Source organism: Myripristis murdjan, chromosome 15, assembly GCF_902150065.1.
Source record: "Myripristis murdjan chromosome 15, fMyrMur1.1, whole genome shotgun sequence".
NCBI lineage: Eukaryota > Metazoa > Chordata > Actinopteri > Holocentriformes > Holocentridae > Myripristis > Myripristis murdjan.
The window spans coordinates 3,677,762-3,695,395 of NC_043994.1; the positions used below are offsets into that span (position 1 = coordinate 3,677,762).

General features: G+C 41.1%; 1 protein-coding gene across 2 annotated transcripts in view; it reads left to right on the forward strand.

The window, feature by feature from the left end:
- LOC115373074 (polycomb group RING finger protein 5-A) overlaps positions 1–15,526 on the forward strand; it is a 29,021-nt gene extending 13,495 nt beyond the window's left edge. Inside the window, exons 5-10 of one of the 2 annotated variants that reach the window (XM_030071315.1) lie at positions 341–400; positions 801–854; positions 1,223–1,398; positions 2,559–2,657; positions 6,030–6,119; positions 14,780–15,526. In XM_030071315.1, the coding sequence (XP_029927175.1) occupies positions 341–400; positions 801–854; positions 1,223–1,398; positions 2,559–2,657; positions 6,030–6,119; positions 14,780–14,827 (527 nt within the window). In that variant the 3' untranslated portion in view covers positions 14,828–15,526. The remainder of the gene's footprint in view (positions 1–340; positions 401–800; positions 855–1,222; positions 1,399–2,558; positions 2,658–6,029; positions 6,120–14,779) is intronic. The other variant, XM_030071317.1, reaches the window with a different exon arrangement.
- The last annotated feature ends 2,108 nt before the right edge of the window (positions 15,527–17,634 follow it).

Sequence of the window (17,634 nt, forward strand, 5' to 3'; positions counted from 1 at the left end):
ATGGAAAAAATGTCATATAATTTTGTGAGGCTAGTGCTGCTTGGCCAAGTGTTGTAAAAGTCAGCCTCATAAGAATAGTGTGGGAATGGTTCCATGATATTTTGAAGTGTAATTGGTTGCATTCTTTCACTAGACACGTGCCACAAAGTGTTAACATTACATTACCTTAACATTACATTAACACCAAGCTACTTCATATACATGCACACCTACGGCACCCTTACAGTAGACAGAATAGAGACAATTAAAACATGCTGTTGTACATTATAGTATGTATATGTGTAACTGTGTGCTACATGTTAACATGATCTTCTTTTTATCTGCTTTCTGCGTAAACTAGAGGAGGAACAGCAAGAAGCTGAATTCTGGAAGAAAAACCAGCCAAAAGAAAATGGCCAAGGTAGGCTGTCCGTCTAAACCATTAAACAACTACATTTGTTATTTTAATTATAAAGATGTAATATATGAGATAGATTTAGATACATTACCAGATAGATTTAGCAATGTGATCAGAAAAGGCCCATCTGCAGAAATATTATGACTATTTATGATGAACCCATCAATTGCTTTTTTAGTTAAAACCTCACAAGGCACTAATATTGCATGAGGTAATGTAATTTGTAATAACTACAGAGATTGTCCTTCTCAATGTGATAATATTTAAATGAAAATCTCCCTAAATCATTTACATACTTTAGTGGGGACAGAGGTCTCCTGATAATCCCTTGCAAAGCAAACTCTTAGGGCTTTATTTCATCGTTTGTTCATGGCATGTGACTTCTTTTTCTGTTTATTCACAGTTTCTCTCTTCCTCCCTGTCTTGAAAAGTGGAGGCAGTAGTGGAATCTATAGAGGAAAGTTTTGAACACATTTTTATCACAGACTTCAAGTTTTGCTCTGCTAAATCATAATGTCATCAACTGTCAAATGCTGACTTTGTACCATTGTGGTGGGGAACCATTCATTTCAGTTAATTTCATTACCCTGTGCTAAAGCCTTTGGTAAAGCACAGGGGTTAGGACTGTAAAGCATTCATTACATGAAGTCCCAGTGTAACAGAAGCCTCATGCACACAGGGCTTACTTAAGTTCCTAAGCCTCCTGAAACAATGTGTGAGACTCACTGATTGCCAAACATTACAAACAAAAGACAGACAGGTGCAGTTGAGGAAAAACAGGTTTTCAACATGAGCCTTGGTTGTGTGTCTGTCTGTAAACCACAGGAGACAACCTGAGATGTCAAAGGCTTGGCTTGCCTGATGTTGGTGGTAACGGTGGCGGTGAGGATGATGATGGTGGCGGGGGTGAAGATGAAGACTACCACAGGAGTGATCCTCAGATAGCCATCTGTCTGGACTGTCTACGCAACACAGGGCAGGCCGGGGAGAACACAGTCACGGTGGGTGTGCTTTAATAAATGTATCCATGATAATAAAAAGGGTGGTGATAATAACAATACATTTATGTAGGACCTGAGACCTGCGAAGTACTTTATAATAACCAAAAAAAAAAAACTTGGAAAAATAAGATGCCTGATTAACATGATGGAATTTTTGCGAGAGGGACACTTTGAATTTAACTTTTTTATCATGGGGGTGTTTTGGTGGCCACTGCTGAGATTTGATTGATTTTCTTTTCAGGCTATGTACAATAGTGACAATACACTTTGGCCATTTGGTTTGAATTTTTTTTTTTCCATTTGGTGTGAATTTACAAAAGGTTTGCGGCACAAATGCACTCTGAATGGGCAGGAAGTGCTTAATAGCAATGCCCACAAAAAAAGAGACCGTGCGCTGCTGCATACTTTAATTAAGCAATCAATGTGCATTTCAGTGCAGAAGACATGCCTTTCTGTGCAAATGAGGCTCATTGCAGGTTGGATCCAATTCACAAGATCACCACTAATTGCCTTGTGCAATTAAGGTGCAAATGTTGAGACCTTTTGAAAGTTGAAAGGGATGCGATGTGCACATGTTTCAGTCACTATGGCAACTCTGATTGTAGTAAAGAGCAGGGATCACCAGCAGCCTTGGCATACTAGAAAGAAAGGGTAATAAGTCAACTGTGTATTTGATACTTAGTACAGTATTTACACTGGACAGATGAATACTGTCAACACTGAGTCAATGGTAAAGTGCAATTGATATCAAAGCTGACACAAAGTTCAGGATTAATAGTGACAGTCTAAATAAAGTGTGACCTAAATGGCACTAAACTGAATTAATCAGTGTGATAAGCATATATAGTTGTTGGTATATTTTGTTGTGGCTGCATGCATCGTAACAAGCAGCTGTAAATGGCAGATATTGGTCACCGTCATTGTTTAATCCAGATTAGTGGGCCTGTCCACCTCCACATAACATGATGAGCTTTGTCTCGTCACTAATTGCGATCAACGCATATCAGCGCTTGTTATGTGGGCGAATCTGCTTGATTACTTGATTTGCATATTTTTTTTTTAACTCTCCCCTGAGTGCCTGACCCCATTCAACAACTGTATCAAATGCCCAGTGTCCAGTCAGGATGCACTGAAATAGAATATGTCTCTTTGCAAATTAGGATCTGATGAAGAGGTTCATCCGCTGCTCCAGTCGTGTCACCGTGGGCACCATCAAGAAGTTTCTCAGTCTTAAGCTCAAACTGCCCAGCTCTTATGAGGTAAGGAGTGCAGTCAAAATTACAGTACAGAAACTGTAATATTCAAGAGCTAAATTTAAGCTGCAGGAAAGAAAATATGAAACTAGAAGGCAAAAAACAGTAAGCTAATGGTACATCTGATGAGGTAAGTAATCCTCTGGTTTAGAAACTACAGTGAAACCTGAACTACCAAGATCAGCAGCTGCTCTGCCAGCAGCTAAGGGAATGACAGGCAAATTACAGTAACACCTGAGTAAATATCATAAGAAACAAATTACAGAACTTTTATAAGGTCTTCAACAGGGGGTCCGTCACCCTTAGGGGGTCCACGGAGGTACTGCAGGGGGGTCGTGAAATTTTTGGCTGCTTAGACATATACATATGTATATATATATATATAGAGAGAGAGAGAGAGAGTTAGAAAACGCATTGAATGAGAAGGTGTGTCCAAACTTTTGGCCTGTACTATATATATATGTGTGTGTGTGTGTGTGTGTACATATATATATATATATATATATATATATATATATATATATACACTATATTACCAAAAGTATTCGCTCACCTGCCTTTACTCATACTATGAACTGAAGTGCCATCCCATTCCTAACCCATAGAGTTCAATATGATGTCGGTCCACCTTTTGCAGCTATTACAGCTTCAACTCTTCTGGGAAGACTGTCCACAAGGTTGAGGAGAGTGTTTATAGGAATTTTTGACCATTCTTCCAAAAGCGCATTGGTGAGGTCACACACTGATGTTGGTCGAGAAGGCCTGGCTCTCAGTCTCCGCTCTAATTCATCCCAAAGGTGTTCTATCGGGTTCAGGTCAGGACTCTGTGCAGGCCAGTCAAGTTCATCCACACCAGACTCTGTCATCCATGTCTTTATGGACCTTGCTTTGTGCACTGGTGCACAGTCATGTTGGAAGAGGAAGGGGCCCGCTCCAAACTGTTCCCACAAGGTTGGGAGCATGGAATTGTCCAAAATGTTTTGGTATCCTGAAGCATTCAAAGTTCCTTTCACTGGAACTAAGGGGCCAAGCCCAGCTCCTGAAAAACAACCTCACACCATAATTCCTCCTCCACCAAATTTCACAGTCGGCACAATGCAGTCTGAAATGTACCGTTCTCCTGGCAACCTCCAAACCCAGACTCGTCCATCAGATTGCCAGATGGAAAAGCGTGATTCATCACTCCAGAGAACGCGTCTCCACTGCTCTAGAGGCCAGTGGCGGCGTGCTTTACACCATTGCATCCGACGCTTTGCATTGCACTTGGTGATGTGTGGCTTGGCTGCAGCTGCTCGGCCATGGAAACCCATTCCATGAAGCTCTCTGCGTACTGTACTTGGGCTAATCTGAAGGTCACATGAAGTTTGTAGCTCTGTAGCAATTGACTGTGCAGAAAGTCGGCGACCTCTTTGCACTATGCGCTTCAGCATCCGCTGACCCCTCTCCGTCACTTTACGTGGCCTACCACTTCGTGGCTGAGTTGCTGTTGTTCCCAAACGCTTCCATTTTGTTATAATAGAGCTGACAGTTGACTGTGGAATATTTAGGAGCGAGGAAATTTCACGACTGGATTTGTTGCACAGGTGGCATCCTATGACAGTTCCACGCTGGAATTCACTGAGCTCCTGAGAGCGGCCCATTCTTTCACAAATGTCTTGTTTCACAGTCTGCATGCCTGAGTGCTTGATTTTATACACCTGTGGCCAGGCCAAGTGATTAGGACACCTGATTCTGATCATTTGAATGGGTGAGCGAATACTTTTGGTAATATAGTGTATATTATATATATATATATTTATTTATTCATTTATTCATTTATTTTTTTTTTTAATTTTTACCTGATTTTTTTCCCCACAAATTTAAAAGTCTTTAAATACAAATTAACATGAATCCAACACATTATAGTGAACGAATAAATGAAGACAAAATCCAAGGTTAGTTAAGTTGTGTGCCACTCATCAGGGTCAGACATCTCACTAATGTGGGTGTGTGTGTGCCATCCACAGATGGCTTGAGGATGTCCCTACTATATGTATGTTTAAAACAAAAACATGAATCTCCTAATTATTTTAATAGTTCAGTATTGTTTGCAACGTTACAGATATGTTTATTCATGGCAGTGGCACTAATAGGCCATCACTTACTTTTGTTTCCACTTTACCTTTTGCTGTCACTTTTGTCACTTGCAGCTTTAAAATAAAAACTTGAATAAATAAACCTGTGTATTATTTGAATAGCTTAGTATTGAATGCACAATAACAAGGTACATTTCTACATGTCACTAGGCCCAGTTTAATATAAAACACAATTTTATACAATATATATTTGAAGGGGGTCCCTGCTCCATTACTCAATCAGTTTGGGGGTCCTTGGCTTGAAAAATGTTGAAGACCCCTAATTTTGTGTAATTCAAAATAACAGTTTAAGGAGTATTTGGACAGAAAAAAATCACCGTCATTATGAATTAAGAAATAGTGTCAAAATGACATTTCAGACAGTTGAGGGTATGGAAGCAATTCAAACTGCCTAGCTCTTACGAGACTGGAAATATAAGATCATGTAGAAAATCCTAAAAATAAAATATTGTGCAGCTCTTGTGAGGCAAGGAGCAAAGTTAGTCTAACAGCTCAGAACGTCTAATTTCTAAAAGCAAAACCTTTATCTCCCAACTCTTACGAGCTAAAGAATAGAATTAGATGAACTTTTCTGAGACTGTAATGTAATAAAATCCAACGCAGCCACTTCCTGTGAATTTGAGGAACAGACTTAATCAAATGTAGTCAGAAAAACCCAACTGACCATGTCTTTAATTAAATTAAAGGTGCACTTCAGAAATTTTGTACCACAAAACTGGGTCAGGACCATTTAGAGTGAAATGACCAAAAAACTGTGGAACAAGCTTAAATGGTTGGGTCTGAGGGGTTGGCTAAAATAGCGTAATATTGATATTTCATGGTACAATCATCATTAAGGATAGTGTTATCATCGGATTAAAATGAAAGTGATTTGAGTCCACGTGTGTTACAGACCAAGCTAAAATTGGCATACCACCTCACACTCTTTCTCTCTCTCTCTCTCTCTCTCTCACACACACACACACACACACACACACACACACACATACAGCCTCCCACTCATTACCACACTTACTTCCTCTGTGATTTCATTTCCTGCAGTAGAACTATTATATATTTTTTTTATTTAAATTTACCTTGTCATTTTATGAATCCTCTTGTAGTTCAGCTATTTTACACCGTGTTGTCATCTTGACAGTTATTATTAAATTACACTGTATCATTGCTTTTCTTTTTGTCCTTTTGCTTCAGTGTTTTTGAATCAAACTAAGTCCAAATGTAAAGCGCTGTCTCCTGTGTGTAGCTGGACGTGCTGTGTAACGGAGAGATCATGGGGAGGGACCACACTCTGGAGTTCATCTACATGACCCGATGGAGATTACATGGAGACAATGTAAGGCTGTCTCACTCACTTCCTGTCTGGCGCTTGTGTGGTCTGTGCGTGTGTGTGTGTGTGTGTGTTTGTTTCCATATACTCTTTATATGTGCTAATGCACAGGTGCAGGGTTTGATGTGGGTGTGTGAAGACCAGAGCTGGATGATTCACTTCAATATTCAACGTTAAAAATCTTCAATGAGAAGGTTCTCACATCCAGTCTCAAAATCAGTCTTCAGCAGGGGGGGGGGATTTCCACCAAAACTTGGCAATGACAGACATTTCCCTTAGGTTCCCTTAATTTAAAATAATAAATGACGCACCTTTAAAGTGATAGACCCATTCTTAAAATTTTGATTGTTGATTGATTTGATTATTTCACTGCCATAGCTACTGCTTACTAAATGCTGGATACTGGCTGGATGCTCCAGATGCTAACTGTTAGCCTCCTGCCATTGAGCTGGACTTCCCCCCAGCTAACATTCTGAAAAATAATATCACATTTTTCAAAAGGGGTGCACTATCCCTTTAAGCACTCTGAACTCTAAAAACGTTGGCGTATTGAATATGTTTTCTTTAATTTATTAAAGTACAAAGTTGCCTGGTTAAAAAGGGGTTAAATTTACTACATCTAAATAGGGTCAGAATAGTGAGAGTAAACACAGTAACTATATTTAGGATGTTTGGGTCTGACTGTGCCTCCTCAGGCCTGGAGATAGAAACCCATTACTTCTATGTATGGTGGGCAGCCTTGAGGAATGAGAACCTATCAGTGCACACACACACACACACACACACACACATGCACGTTATGCTCATCATCACTCATCACCCACGCATGGAGACAGGTGCATGTGCACGCTCATAAACACATGCACTAATCCACACACACACACACACACACACACACACACACACACACACACACACAGTAGGAGTTGGCCAGATTTTAGCAGGAACGTGACGGCACACTCAGCCTCAGGCGCCAGGGTCACCAGCCAACTCTCTGGTTCACTGGGCCAATGGCCAGCTTATGTGTACAGTATGTGTGTGTCTGTTGGTGTGTGTGTCCCTGCCCCTTGATGTGTGTGTGCTCGCCTGAATGGGTGTGTGGGCGATGAGTGAGCGTGCGTCTCTTCCTGCCTGCACACCTCCATGTATGTCTGTGAGCGAAGGCCTGCATTCTCATGCTGGGCCATCACTGTGTGTGTTTATCTGTTTGCTCCGACCCGCACCCGTCATGCACGTGTGTGTGTGTGTGTGTGTGTGTGTGTGTGTGTGTGTGTGTGTGTGTGTATGTGCATGTGCAGTGTGTGTGTTTACATGAAAGATTAGTTAGTGAAACGTCGTGTCCACTTGTGCACGGCGCCTGAGGAGACAGGCAGCTGACACTGCGGGAGGCTTCAGATACCAGGTCAGGAGGAGGAGAGGAGGATGATGGGAGGAGGAGAAGGAGAGGACACTGAAGGAGAAACGGTGACTGAAGCAAGGGGAGGCGAAAGAGCACAGGTCGACACGGGAGGAGCCAGAGGGAGCTGAGGACAGCGTAGGAAAAGAGGAGAGATCAAGTGAGAGAGAGGGAAAGAGGAGAGGAGCCGGTAAAACAAGGAGGGGATGAGGAGAGGAGGGAAGAGGAAAGAGGAGAGCAGGGTACAAAGGGCTGATGAGCAGATGGGAGAGAGGAGAGGAAAAGAAGCTGTAAAAGGACAGGGGAGAGGAAAAAAGTGATGAAAGGAAGGATCACTGAAGTTGCTACTGGGCTGTTGTGTAAAATGAGAAAGGCAAGTGAGAGAATATGACAGTTTTTAGTTATTATCCTCACTCAAAGTGATGCATTCACAGTTAGCTTTCGTAACAGGATGAAAGCAAACAAGGAGAGGAGTGAGGAGGACATGAATGACCTTGTTTCCTTATTTGATGTATTTCCTGTCAAATCATAATGTTGGGGCAGGACATAATATGACTAGGGGCCATGAACAGTGTAAACGAGAAAAAAGTTTGGGAGAAAAGTGGAAGACTAGACGGGTGAGATTGTTTAAAAAATTGTGGTCGTTTTATTGGCTTTTAATTTTCATTTTATGCATATTAGTTTGGTGTGTGGTCACCATTAAATATGGAAGTAAAGGTAATGGGGTTTTGGTGGAAAAAAGTAAAAAAAAAAATGAATAAAAATAAAATAAAATAGTAATAATAGTAATAATAGTAGTAGTAGTAGTAGTAATAATAATAATAATAATAATAAAATGAGGTGAATTTTCAGGATTTTCTCATCATTTGTTGTTAAATATTGTTCAATATTAAATATATGCAGTGGCTTATTAGGGCCATTGTAAGCGCCACATAGTGTAGACAATATGAAAGTCAGTTTAGTATGTTTTATATCATATCAGGCTTTTATGTTTAGTAGCTGAATTGTGTTGATGTGGTGAACTCCACTCATCTGAAACCTCAGGCATGCTAAAACAGTGACTGTGTCCTCCGAGTTTAGGAAAGCATCACATGCTAAACACTAAGAATGCTAGAGGGAATGCTGTTTGACCCCCGGGCTGGTAAGGAGAGAGCGAGGAGAGGAGTGATGGAGAGTGTGACACACATAGAGATATGTAGCATGAGAGAGAGGAGGGAGAGAAAGAGGATATGGATGGCGTCATTCATCAGGCTCATCCCTCTGACAACTCCACAGCTCGGACAAAAAGCCCCGCCGCTCAACATCCTGACATGTCACTGACGAAATTCAGCCGTTACACATGTATATACATACATTTATATACCTTCACTTACTAAATGCCATTTTTACGCGGCTTTGTCGAAAACTCAACTATAACTTTTGTTATCAACTTTGGTCCACATGCAAAGCAGCCGATGTCTGGCAGTTTAGCTGAAGTAAAAGCATGCAGTTGGCCATCTAGTGGAGGCAGAACACATATAGATTGGTTAAATAAATAGATACAGTAGATGAAACTCTGATGATCCCAATTGGGAAATTGGGTCAGTGAAACCAGCAGACAACAGGACACCACAAAGATAAACAGGATCTAAATGAGGCTTATTAGATACAGCACAAGTGACAATTTCACTGAATGTAAAAATATGAAGAATGGATGAAGTGTGAGCACACTTTCAGCAGCAGAATATCCTGTACAAATAAATGGCAGAAAAAGATGAGCAATAGGTATAATATGAAAGTATATGCAGTGTGAACCTGTATGTTGAAATGAATATATAATAGAAATATAATCTTTGTTTGCTCGCTACAATGTCAGATGATCCATCCTGAGAGCACTGCATGTGCAGATACATAAAACACTTGTGTAGATAGAGAGGCGGCGACGGGGGGTGGGGGTGGGTGGGGGTCACACAGATGAAAAGATAGAATCGCAGCCTCCTGACCTGACCGTGACTGCTACCCAGATAAAGTGTCAGAACAACAGAGTCGCACTCGAAATGCCACGCAGTTGTTGACAGTCATGTTGGGCACATAGAGGCTCTCCAAGGCCGTGATCAGAGTTCTTCCATGTTGCACGAAACGTCTCAAATCTGCATCACGACACCGGGATGTTCATAGCTTCAAGCTGCATGTTTAGTTTCTCAAGATTTGCAAAGATGCCCTCTTCATTTTTATCTTTTTGTAAAACCTTAACAATGAATTCATTACTCAGTTCTGGGATTAGGCGAACAATACCTTTATAACGTTGGTCTGCCATAAAAAGCAGTGGACTAATCAGAAGAGCTTTTTCCCCATGGAAATCATGTTTCTGTAGTATGTTGTCATGTCCCTGTTATCAGCTCCCATCTAACCACATATTTTAAGATTGCCAGACAACTTAATCTGCAAATCTATTTTTAGCAGCCTGTGATGTCAGCCATGTGAGCACCAATTATTTAGTTCTCTTGACCATCAACAGACTATCAAATTGCAAGAACTGTGAAGCTAATATGCATTCAAAGTGATTGGTAGCATCACATTTTCCCATCAAAAGCTTCCATTACAAAGTTTGTGGAACTACTTGATTACATTTATTTACTGATAAGTTTATTTCGGTGGCTTGCATCCATAAAGTGCATGGCTACCCCTCTGGCTTTGTAACCTCACAAAATGTTTATTTTTGTTATGTCACATTTTTTAAATTTGGGAAAAACATCTTATTTCATTGATTTCTAAGATTTTGGTCATACGTCTAGGTTTTATGGTGGCGGAATTGTAAACAAATAACCATAATGCCTTGTGCTACACGGCAGCTCTCCCCATTTCCATGGAGACGTGTTCCTTGCCCCTGCCGTTGTCTTTCGCCCAGAAACACTACCTGGAATTTCCCGGAAATTCAGACTCCATGATTCCATGCTTTTACATGGATATTGATATCCATAAGTAGACAAATGTGAGAGTACACAGCCAAAATAATCAAAACTAAAGGCGAGTAGAGAGTATTTCCAAAAAGGCTAACCTATAAAAATGAGTTTTCCACAGCTGCTCAAAAACAAAACCACTGACTCAGCAGATTTGATGGAATATGGAAGGCTCTTCCAAAGTTACAACTGCAAAGACACGGCCAACTGTGGATTCAAAGTAGGAACAGGAAACAGATAAAAGCCTTGATCAGATGATCGGACCAGCCGACAGCTAACACAGGAGCTTAACAGCTCAGCAACACGTGCAGCAGCCGCGCTGTGCAGCGAAGGCCCCGCACGTAATTAAACTGAAATATATTGACCATGAATATGATACCCCTCAACTTATTAAAGGGGCACTACACAAAATCGATGTAGATTGATTTATGTGAGGACCCTTTGGATTCAACTGACAAAAGAACACTGATGGTTGAGTCTGCATAGTTCTCATCACCAGCCTGAGTCATGGCTGAGTTACATGTTTACTGCACATTTTGTCACTTAACCCTTTGAACCCCAAGCAGTGTTGGGCCATTTTCTGCTCCCCTCACATTTTGGCTCACTGTGGGCTAGTTTTTCACTGCAATTACAAGTGCTGCACCTCTATGGAAACAGCACAGCTGTGGCTATCACATGGAGTCATTCAAAAATGTCTTTCACACAGTATAAAAGAGTTATAGTGCCATAAATAATAATAATAAAAAAAATAAAAATAAAAAATGCAAACTGATTTTTTTTGATAATTTATTTTACAAAAATTGAGAAACATTGGAATCTATGTACAGAACATTTTTTCAGGTGCCCACAAATGTCACTGATCCAGGAAAAAAAAGTAGGGCTTCACATGATTTATTTCCTGAAATATCATTTTTTCCAGCCTGTATAAACTACCATGTTACTACTGCTGCCTACGCACTGAAATTCAGTGAATTTTTGTCACGCGACTGTTGTTCTCACCTGAATCAATCAAGATGTCTCAGATCCAGTGAAGACCGCAGAATTTTCTGTTTTTTGAATGATCTGGATTGAGTAAACGGCTATTTTTGGCAAATTGTTGAATGAAACAGGTATAATAAAATGATTTGGATGAAAAATCACTTTTTTAGGCTTAGTATTGTCCTTTTTCTACCGCAAAATGGAAGTCGGACATGTTGCATTCAGTGACCGTCGGAAAATTCAAACTCCGATGAAAAAATACGTTTGTAAAGCTTCCAGCTATGATAAACGATTGAATTTTGGCGATTTTTTAAAAAATACATGTCTTTCTACCCCGCCGGCGGGTTTGGGTCTCAGAGCGTTAAATCAACCCTCAGCAATTCTGAATAGTGCTCCTTTAAACTTTTTTTTTTGGGGGGGGGGGGGGGGGGGGGGGGGGGGGGTTCGTGTAAATTACACTTTAACATGTAAGGGTGGTTCTGTTTCCCCTTTTCTGTGCTACTCTGTTCAGCTGAGCTCCAGTTTTGCTGCACACCACATTTCTTCATTAATGTAACATTGGAAGGACATGCCTCAGAACTAGCTGATAACTGTGCAGCATACGTGTTAGCTCACTGCAGTCCAGCCTGTTGTGCAGATGTGCAGTGGCACAGTGACGGACTGGTTAGACTGGATTGAATGCTGTTTTTGTCTGAGGCATGATGCAGCAAAATGCAAAAAAACCTGGTAGATGACAGCAGCTGTAGCAGTGCTGCTTCTGCTGCACCACCAGCCTCCCGTCTCCAGCTGCCAGAAATAGGAGACAGACTACAAAAACAGGATACACTCTTCACTTTTTCGCTGCCCTGACACAAAGACAGCCCTTTTCCTTTTTCATTTTTTATGAAAAGGGCAGCTCACCATTTCTTGACTGTTTAAAAGGGTCTCACAGTAAAGCGAGGCCAGAATGTGAACATGGCAGGCTGTGAAAGCGTAGCATGAGCTGGGATGTGAACCCGTCAGCCGTGAGGAAACGTCGGGGCGGCACAAACAAACTGGAACAACAAGGTCACAAGTTTGATCCCCACATCAGCGATGTGTCCTTGAGCAAAACACTGAGTCACTACCTGCTTACTCAGTGTACTGAAAGTTTTGCTCCACAAAGGCATCAGTTCAATGCCTTACAATGTCATTAAAAAAAAAAAAAAAAAGAGTTTGGGCAGGATGGTGGCTTGGATACATAACTGGAACTGGAAGTTAGCAGGTTCAATTCGTGGAACCCGCTATGAGTCCATTCCTGTGAAGGCATCCTTGAGTAACAAAGGTGCTCAGCTTCCCTGGATACGCGTTTTAAAAAACACATCATGAATCATGCAGGATAAACAGAAGTATAAACAGAAGTGCTACATTCCAGAGTTAGACATCCTTCCTTCTGAATGAGGGGACATCTGCAGCAACAAAACAACTGGTACTAAAAATCTAAAACAAATGAATAGTGATTTTTGTAAGATATGGATTAGCATTAATTTAGCGTAATATCTACAAAAAGTAGATACCTAACATTTCTGCTCATCTTTTCCCAAATAATTTTTCCTCCCTTTTCTGCAGCCATTGGTTTCCATTCATTCCACTACAATATGAAAATCAGACACTTCAAACTTTCTTCACTCCAGTTTTCCATCACTGTAATAAAGTCGTCCACATGAGTTTTCCTAAAAGCAGCAGCACTGTTTTTGTGTTTTGATGACTTGAAATTGGGCGGAGTGAAACGGTCCCTCCGCCAGGGAAAATAGTCCCCGTGAAAAACATTTGCTATACACAGTCAGTAATCAGCAACGAGTTTGTTTGCTGCAGAAGCGGAACATTAGAACCAAAAACTCAAGTTTGAAAATGGAGGGATTTTTATGATATGCTGTGAAATCCTTAGCACCCCCGCATGATTCGCAAAATGGTTTGTTGCAATGTAAAATATGGGGAAATTGTCGTAAATGGGCCAAATGTTGAAAATCACCGATATGGTCCTTTAAGTCTGTGTATCTATGGAATGATGAGTTGCGGGTAATGATTGTTTTTCCAACAATGGATTTATGGCCTTTTGGAAATGAACTCCTCAATTGAGCTTTAGCAGAGCGAGCCAGCAGCCACCCCTCCATTACTTTTTCTTTTATAGCCCTGCTGCATCAGACACTTGGCTGCTGTCCCCGGTGAGCAGAGCCAGGTGGATGAGGATCCTGGACACTTTAATGGAAAGCGCTTTCTCTCTCTCTCTCTCTCTCTCTCTCTCTCTCTCTGTCTCTCTCTCTCTCTCTCTCTCTCTCTCTCTCTCTCTCTCTCTTCTCTTTAACTCTGAATCCAGGAAAACTGTGGTTTGAAGTCAGATGAAATAGGAGTCGCTGCCTCTCTTGGCTTTACCGTCAGAAAAAAAAAAAAATGGGGACATCTGAGATACAGCAGACTTGGGTTAAAAAATATGTCTGGCTGAATGCGGTTGCAAATAGAATGACTGGAGATGTGCTTGATATATCTCGGCCTGGACAGTCACACAGCCTCAAAAGTGGATACATTACTGGCAAGATAAGATAAATCAAGCTCCCCTCATGTTTTCTCAAGTATTCAAAATAAATTTAACCACCGTTTGGCCAGGGCTGCTCTGGGAGGACAAGAAGAAGCAGAAAATACAGTGTTCAGTTTCACACACACTCACAAACACACACACACACACTTTCATCATTCAAAAATGTATCATCAGAATTTTTAATTTAACATCATTTTGGAGCTGTCAAAAGTTATTTTTAGGGTTGTGTGTGTGCGTGTGTGTGTACTTTCTTGATTTGATGTAGTTCCTGTTGAGACAGGAAGTTTGGGCAGGACATGGTGCAGGGAAGGATCAGTCACAGTGTAAACCAACAAAATATCAGTTTGGGAGAGAAACACAGTTTTATTTTGAAGGGACAGGTGGATGAGAGAGGATGTTTAAAGATTTTTGAAGGTTGTATTGGTTGAAATTTTAATTGACACCTACTAGTGCAGGATGATGTCACTGTTTAAGATGCTCTGTCTTACAGGCCGTGGAGGTCATGTGAGGTCATTTCATGGTGACTTTAAAATTGAATTACAAGAAAATTTCAAGAAAATCACCAAAAAATACCCCCAGAAACTTCAGCCAGGAAGTGACAGCTCTTTAATGATCCCTGCAGGATTTTTTCAAAAGAGTCCCCTTGGTGGTGGAGCAGTAGTGCAGCAGCAGTGTGGTCAGCTCAGAAAACATCACACTCCATAAGTGGTTATGTGCATTATGTTTGAAAAAGACTGATGTTTACCTTCTGAATCAATTTCTCTCTCTCTCTCTCTCTCTCTCTCTCTGTTTCCCTCAGACCTATCCCATGGTTCTGGAATACCGGCCACGCATTGACTTTGGCTGAACCAAGCCTGCAAGAAGAGGACCACACATACACACAAACACACACACACACACACACACATATACATGCAGACGTACTATACACACCGAGTATATAAAACATTAAACAGCCTCTTAAAGTGAAAGTTCACCCAAGTTATTTGTTGAATCTGAGTGTACAGAAGAAGAAATCAGGCAACCGAGTGAAGAAGGACGGCGCAGATTAGAGCGATTGAGGGAAGTCGAGTCGTGTGATGCTGCAGGAGAAGCAGCTGGACCTCCTGAACAGGAACTGGTGGTGTTACACATTATGTTCACAATGCCCAGCCATGCCTACAGAGATGGAGTCTCTGTGTTGCCATGAATGGGATCATGTACAGTTCTGGTTGGTGGAATTGGCTAACAGGATAACGGGGAGATACAGAGAGAGCAGTTATTTTGATGTCTGTATTTGGGGTGGGGGATAGGGCCGCATATTTTTGTCCAAATCCAACCCAAGACAGGAACATATGATAACTCAGAACGACCCAAACCTGACAGGCATTATTTTTTTATTGTGTCCGAACCCAACCCAAGCCCCAGATTTTGCTTGTCCTCCGTGGCTAGGTTACCTTTGCCACCTGAAATAGCTTACGTCAGGGGTGTCAAACCGGTGCCATGGAGGGCCAAGAGGCTGCAGGTTTTCATTCCAACCAAAAACTCCACCAGGTGGTTTCACTGATCACCCTACCTCCAAGCGGAGAGGAGGAACTAATCAGTGAAATCAGCTGGTGGTGTTTTTGGTTGGAATGAAAACCTGCAGCCTCTTGGCCCTCCATGGCACCGGTTTGACACTTGTGGCTTACGTGTTGCCTTCAGCGCCATCACGTAAACTCCAGCACTATACAGCAAGTTGCCCAGATCAAATCGTTTGTCACTAAAATAACGCTGACATGACCAAACCCAACCCAAACCCCAATATAATTTCTAAATTTTTGTCCGAACCCGGACTGACCCATCAGGTCCCGACGGGTCCTGACACACTCAGTGGACTCACCAGAGGCCCCACGATACGTCATTATCACAATACTTAGTCCCAAGGCAGACAGGAGATGTGAGCTTGGAACACCTGAGTGTGTTAGCAAGCAAGCATTTTTAAAAATCATTCAGTGTTTTCTATTATATTTTACAGTTGTGCCAGATGGGGTTGAGGAAGCAACACGTTTTGGTCATCTAGGTATTTTGAAGTAAAAAACTCAGTAAACAGGGAATTCAGTTTCTCCGCCAAACTATGAAAATGACAATTGTTTCTGCTTCTTTTGAATTTTAATGTACACTAGAGGTGAAACACAAGGTACAAGGTAGTTTACAAAGTCATAAGTTAATATTATTTTCAGCAGCGGTTTGCAAGATGGGTCAACTTACATGTTAAGTGAAGAAAACATAGGCAAGTGTCCCTGGCAGATCATTGGCTCCGGTCCACTTAATACACCATGTTGTGCAATAATAATAAAACCCCATGCTAAAACTTTTTATCATACATGTTTGACTGACAGTCTAGCCCATGCTAACACCTTTGCATGTGCTGTATTTAATGACAGTGGGCTCCATGCTAACACTTTAGCATGCACTATTGTTGCACACTCACACATTATTCAAAGTAAGAGTGTGTATAGACAGGTTTATAGCTGAAACAGTTTCAGGTTGGGAGCCACCTTTTCCTCTACTGCATCGTGATTTTTTTTTTTTTATTGCTGTAAATAGTCTGTCATCGCCTACCACCTCTACTTTCTAATGAAACAGGTGAAGCCCAGCGTACTTAAAAGTAGTAGTGCCCTGCTTCCTTAGTGTATTTTATGTAAATTTTACCATTCCGTGACACAAAACTGCTAGACTTAGCTGCGTGTCAAGGTTACTAACTATTTTGCTTTAAAGCTGGTACAAGTTCTCATTTGTTCGCTTTTACGATAATTGTAGTTGCCTCATATCAAAGAGGGAATGGTAGCGTGCCAGCATACAGCTCACTATCATTCAGCACAGTATATGCTAAAATGTTACCATGCAGCATTGGAGCCAACAGTCTACAGGGGGCACAGGCCAATCTCCAGTCCTCTAAAAATCCTTTGTTAAGCTTCTCCTGTCCTTCATCTCCAGCTCTCCTTCATGACTGAGGTGCATTTAAGAGGTAAAATCAATAGGGGATTTGATCTTCACCTGCATCCACCTTTTCAAGTTCAGCGGTTCAGGGAGAGAGAAGCCGGCCTTAATGTTTTCTATACTCGTGTTACCTGCAGTTGCACACACAAACACCCACATGCATGCACATACGCACAATGTGCAGAGAAAGAGAAAGATTTAATGTATTTTTGTACAGCCGATGATGAAATGCATACATTGTTATGGTAAAGAGGTTTTATGCTACATAGAATAATATATGCTATAATATATGATATTTTTAAATGTATGTTCCTGTGCCTAAAAACCTGTTCAGATCAGAAATGAAATACGACCATATCTTCACTTGCCTGTCTAATTCTGTAGATTAAATGTTGATTTTCTACTGTTGATGAGATGATTTGATTTTCACTGTTTTTCTTTAACAAATGAGCTGTTTGTGTTCGGTGTAGCAACTAAACATGTCGGCATCTGCAGTGATATTGTCACATTTGTTTGCTGAACAGCAGCGTAGAGGAAAATAAGAACAATAAGCTAGAATCTGGCATCTGTTGGTTTATTTAGATGTGACACATGACAGCTGCAAACAAGACAGGAAGCTAAGGCTACGTTCACACCAAAGGCTTCCATGTGTATTTCCCACTTGTTCCTCAGTTGTTGTTTTTTTTTTTAGAC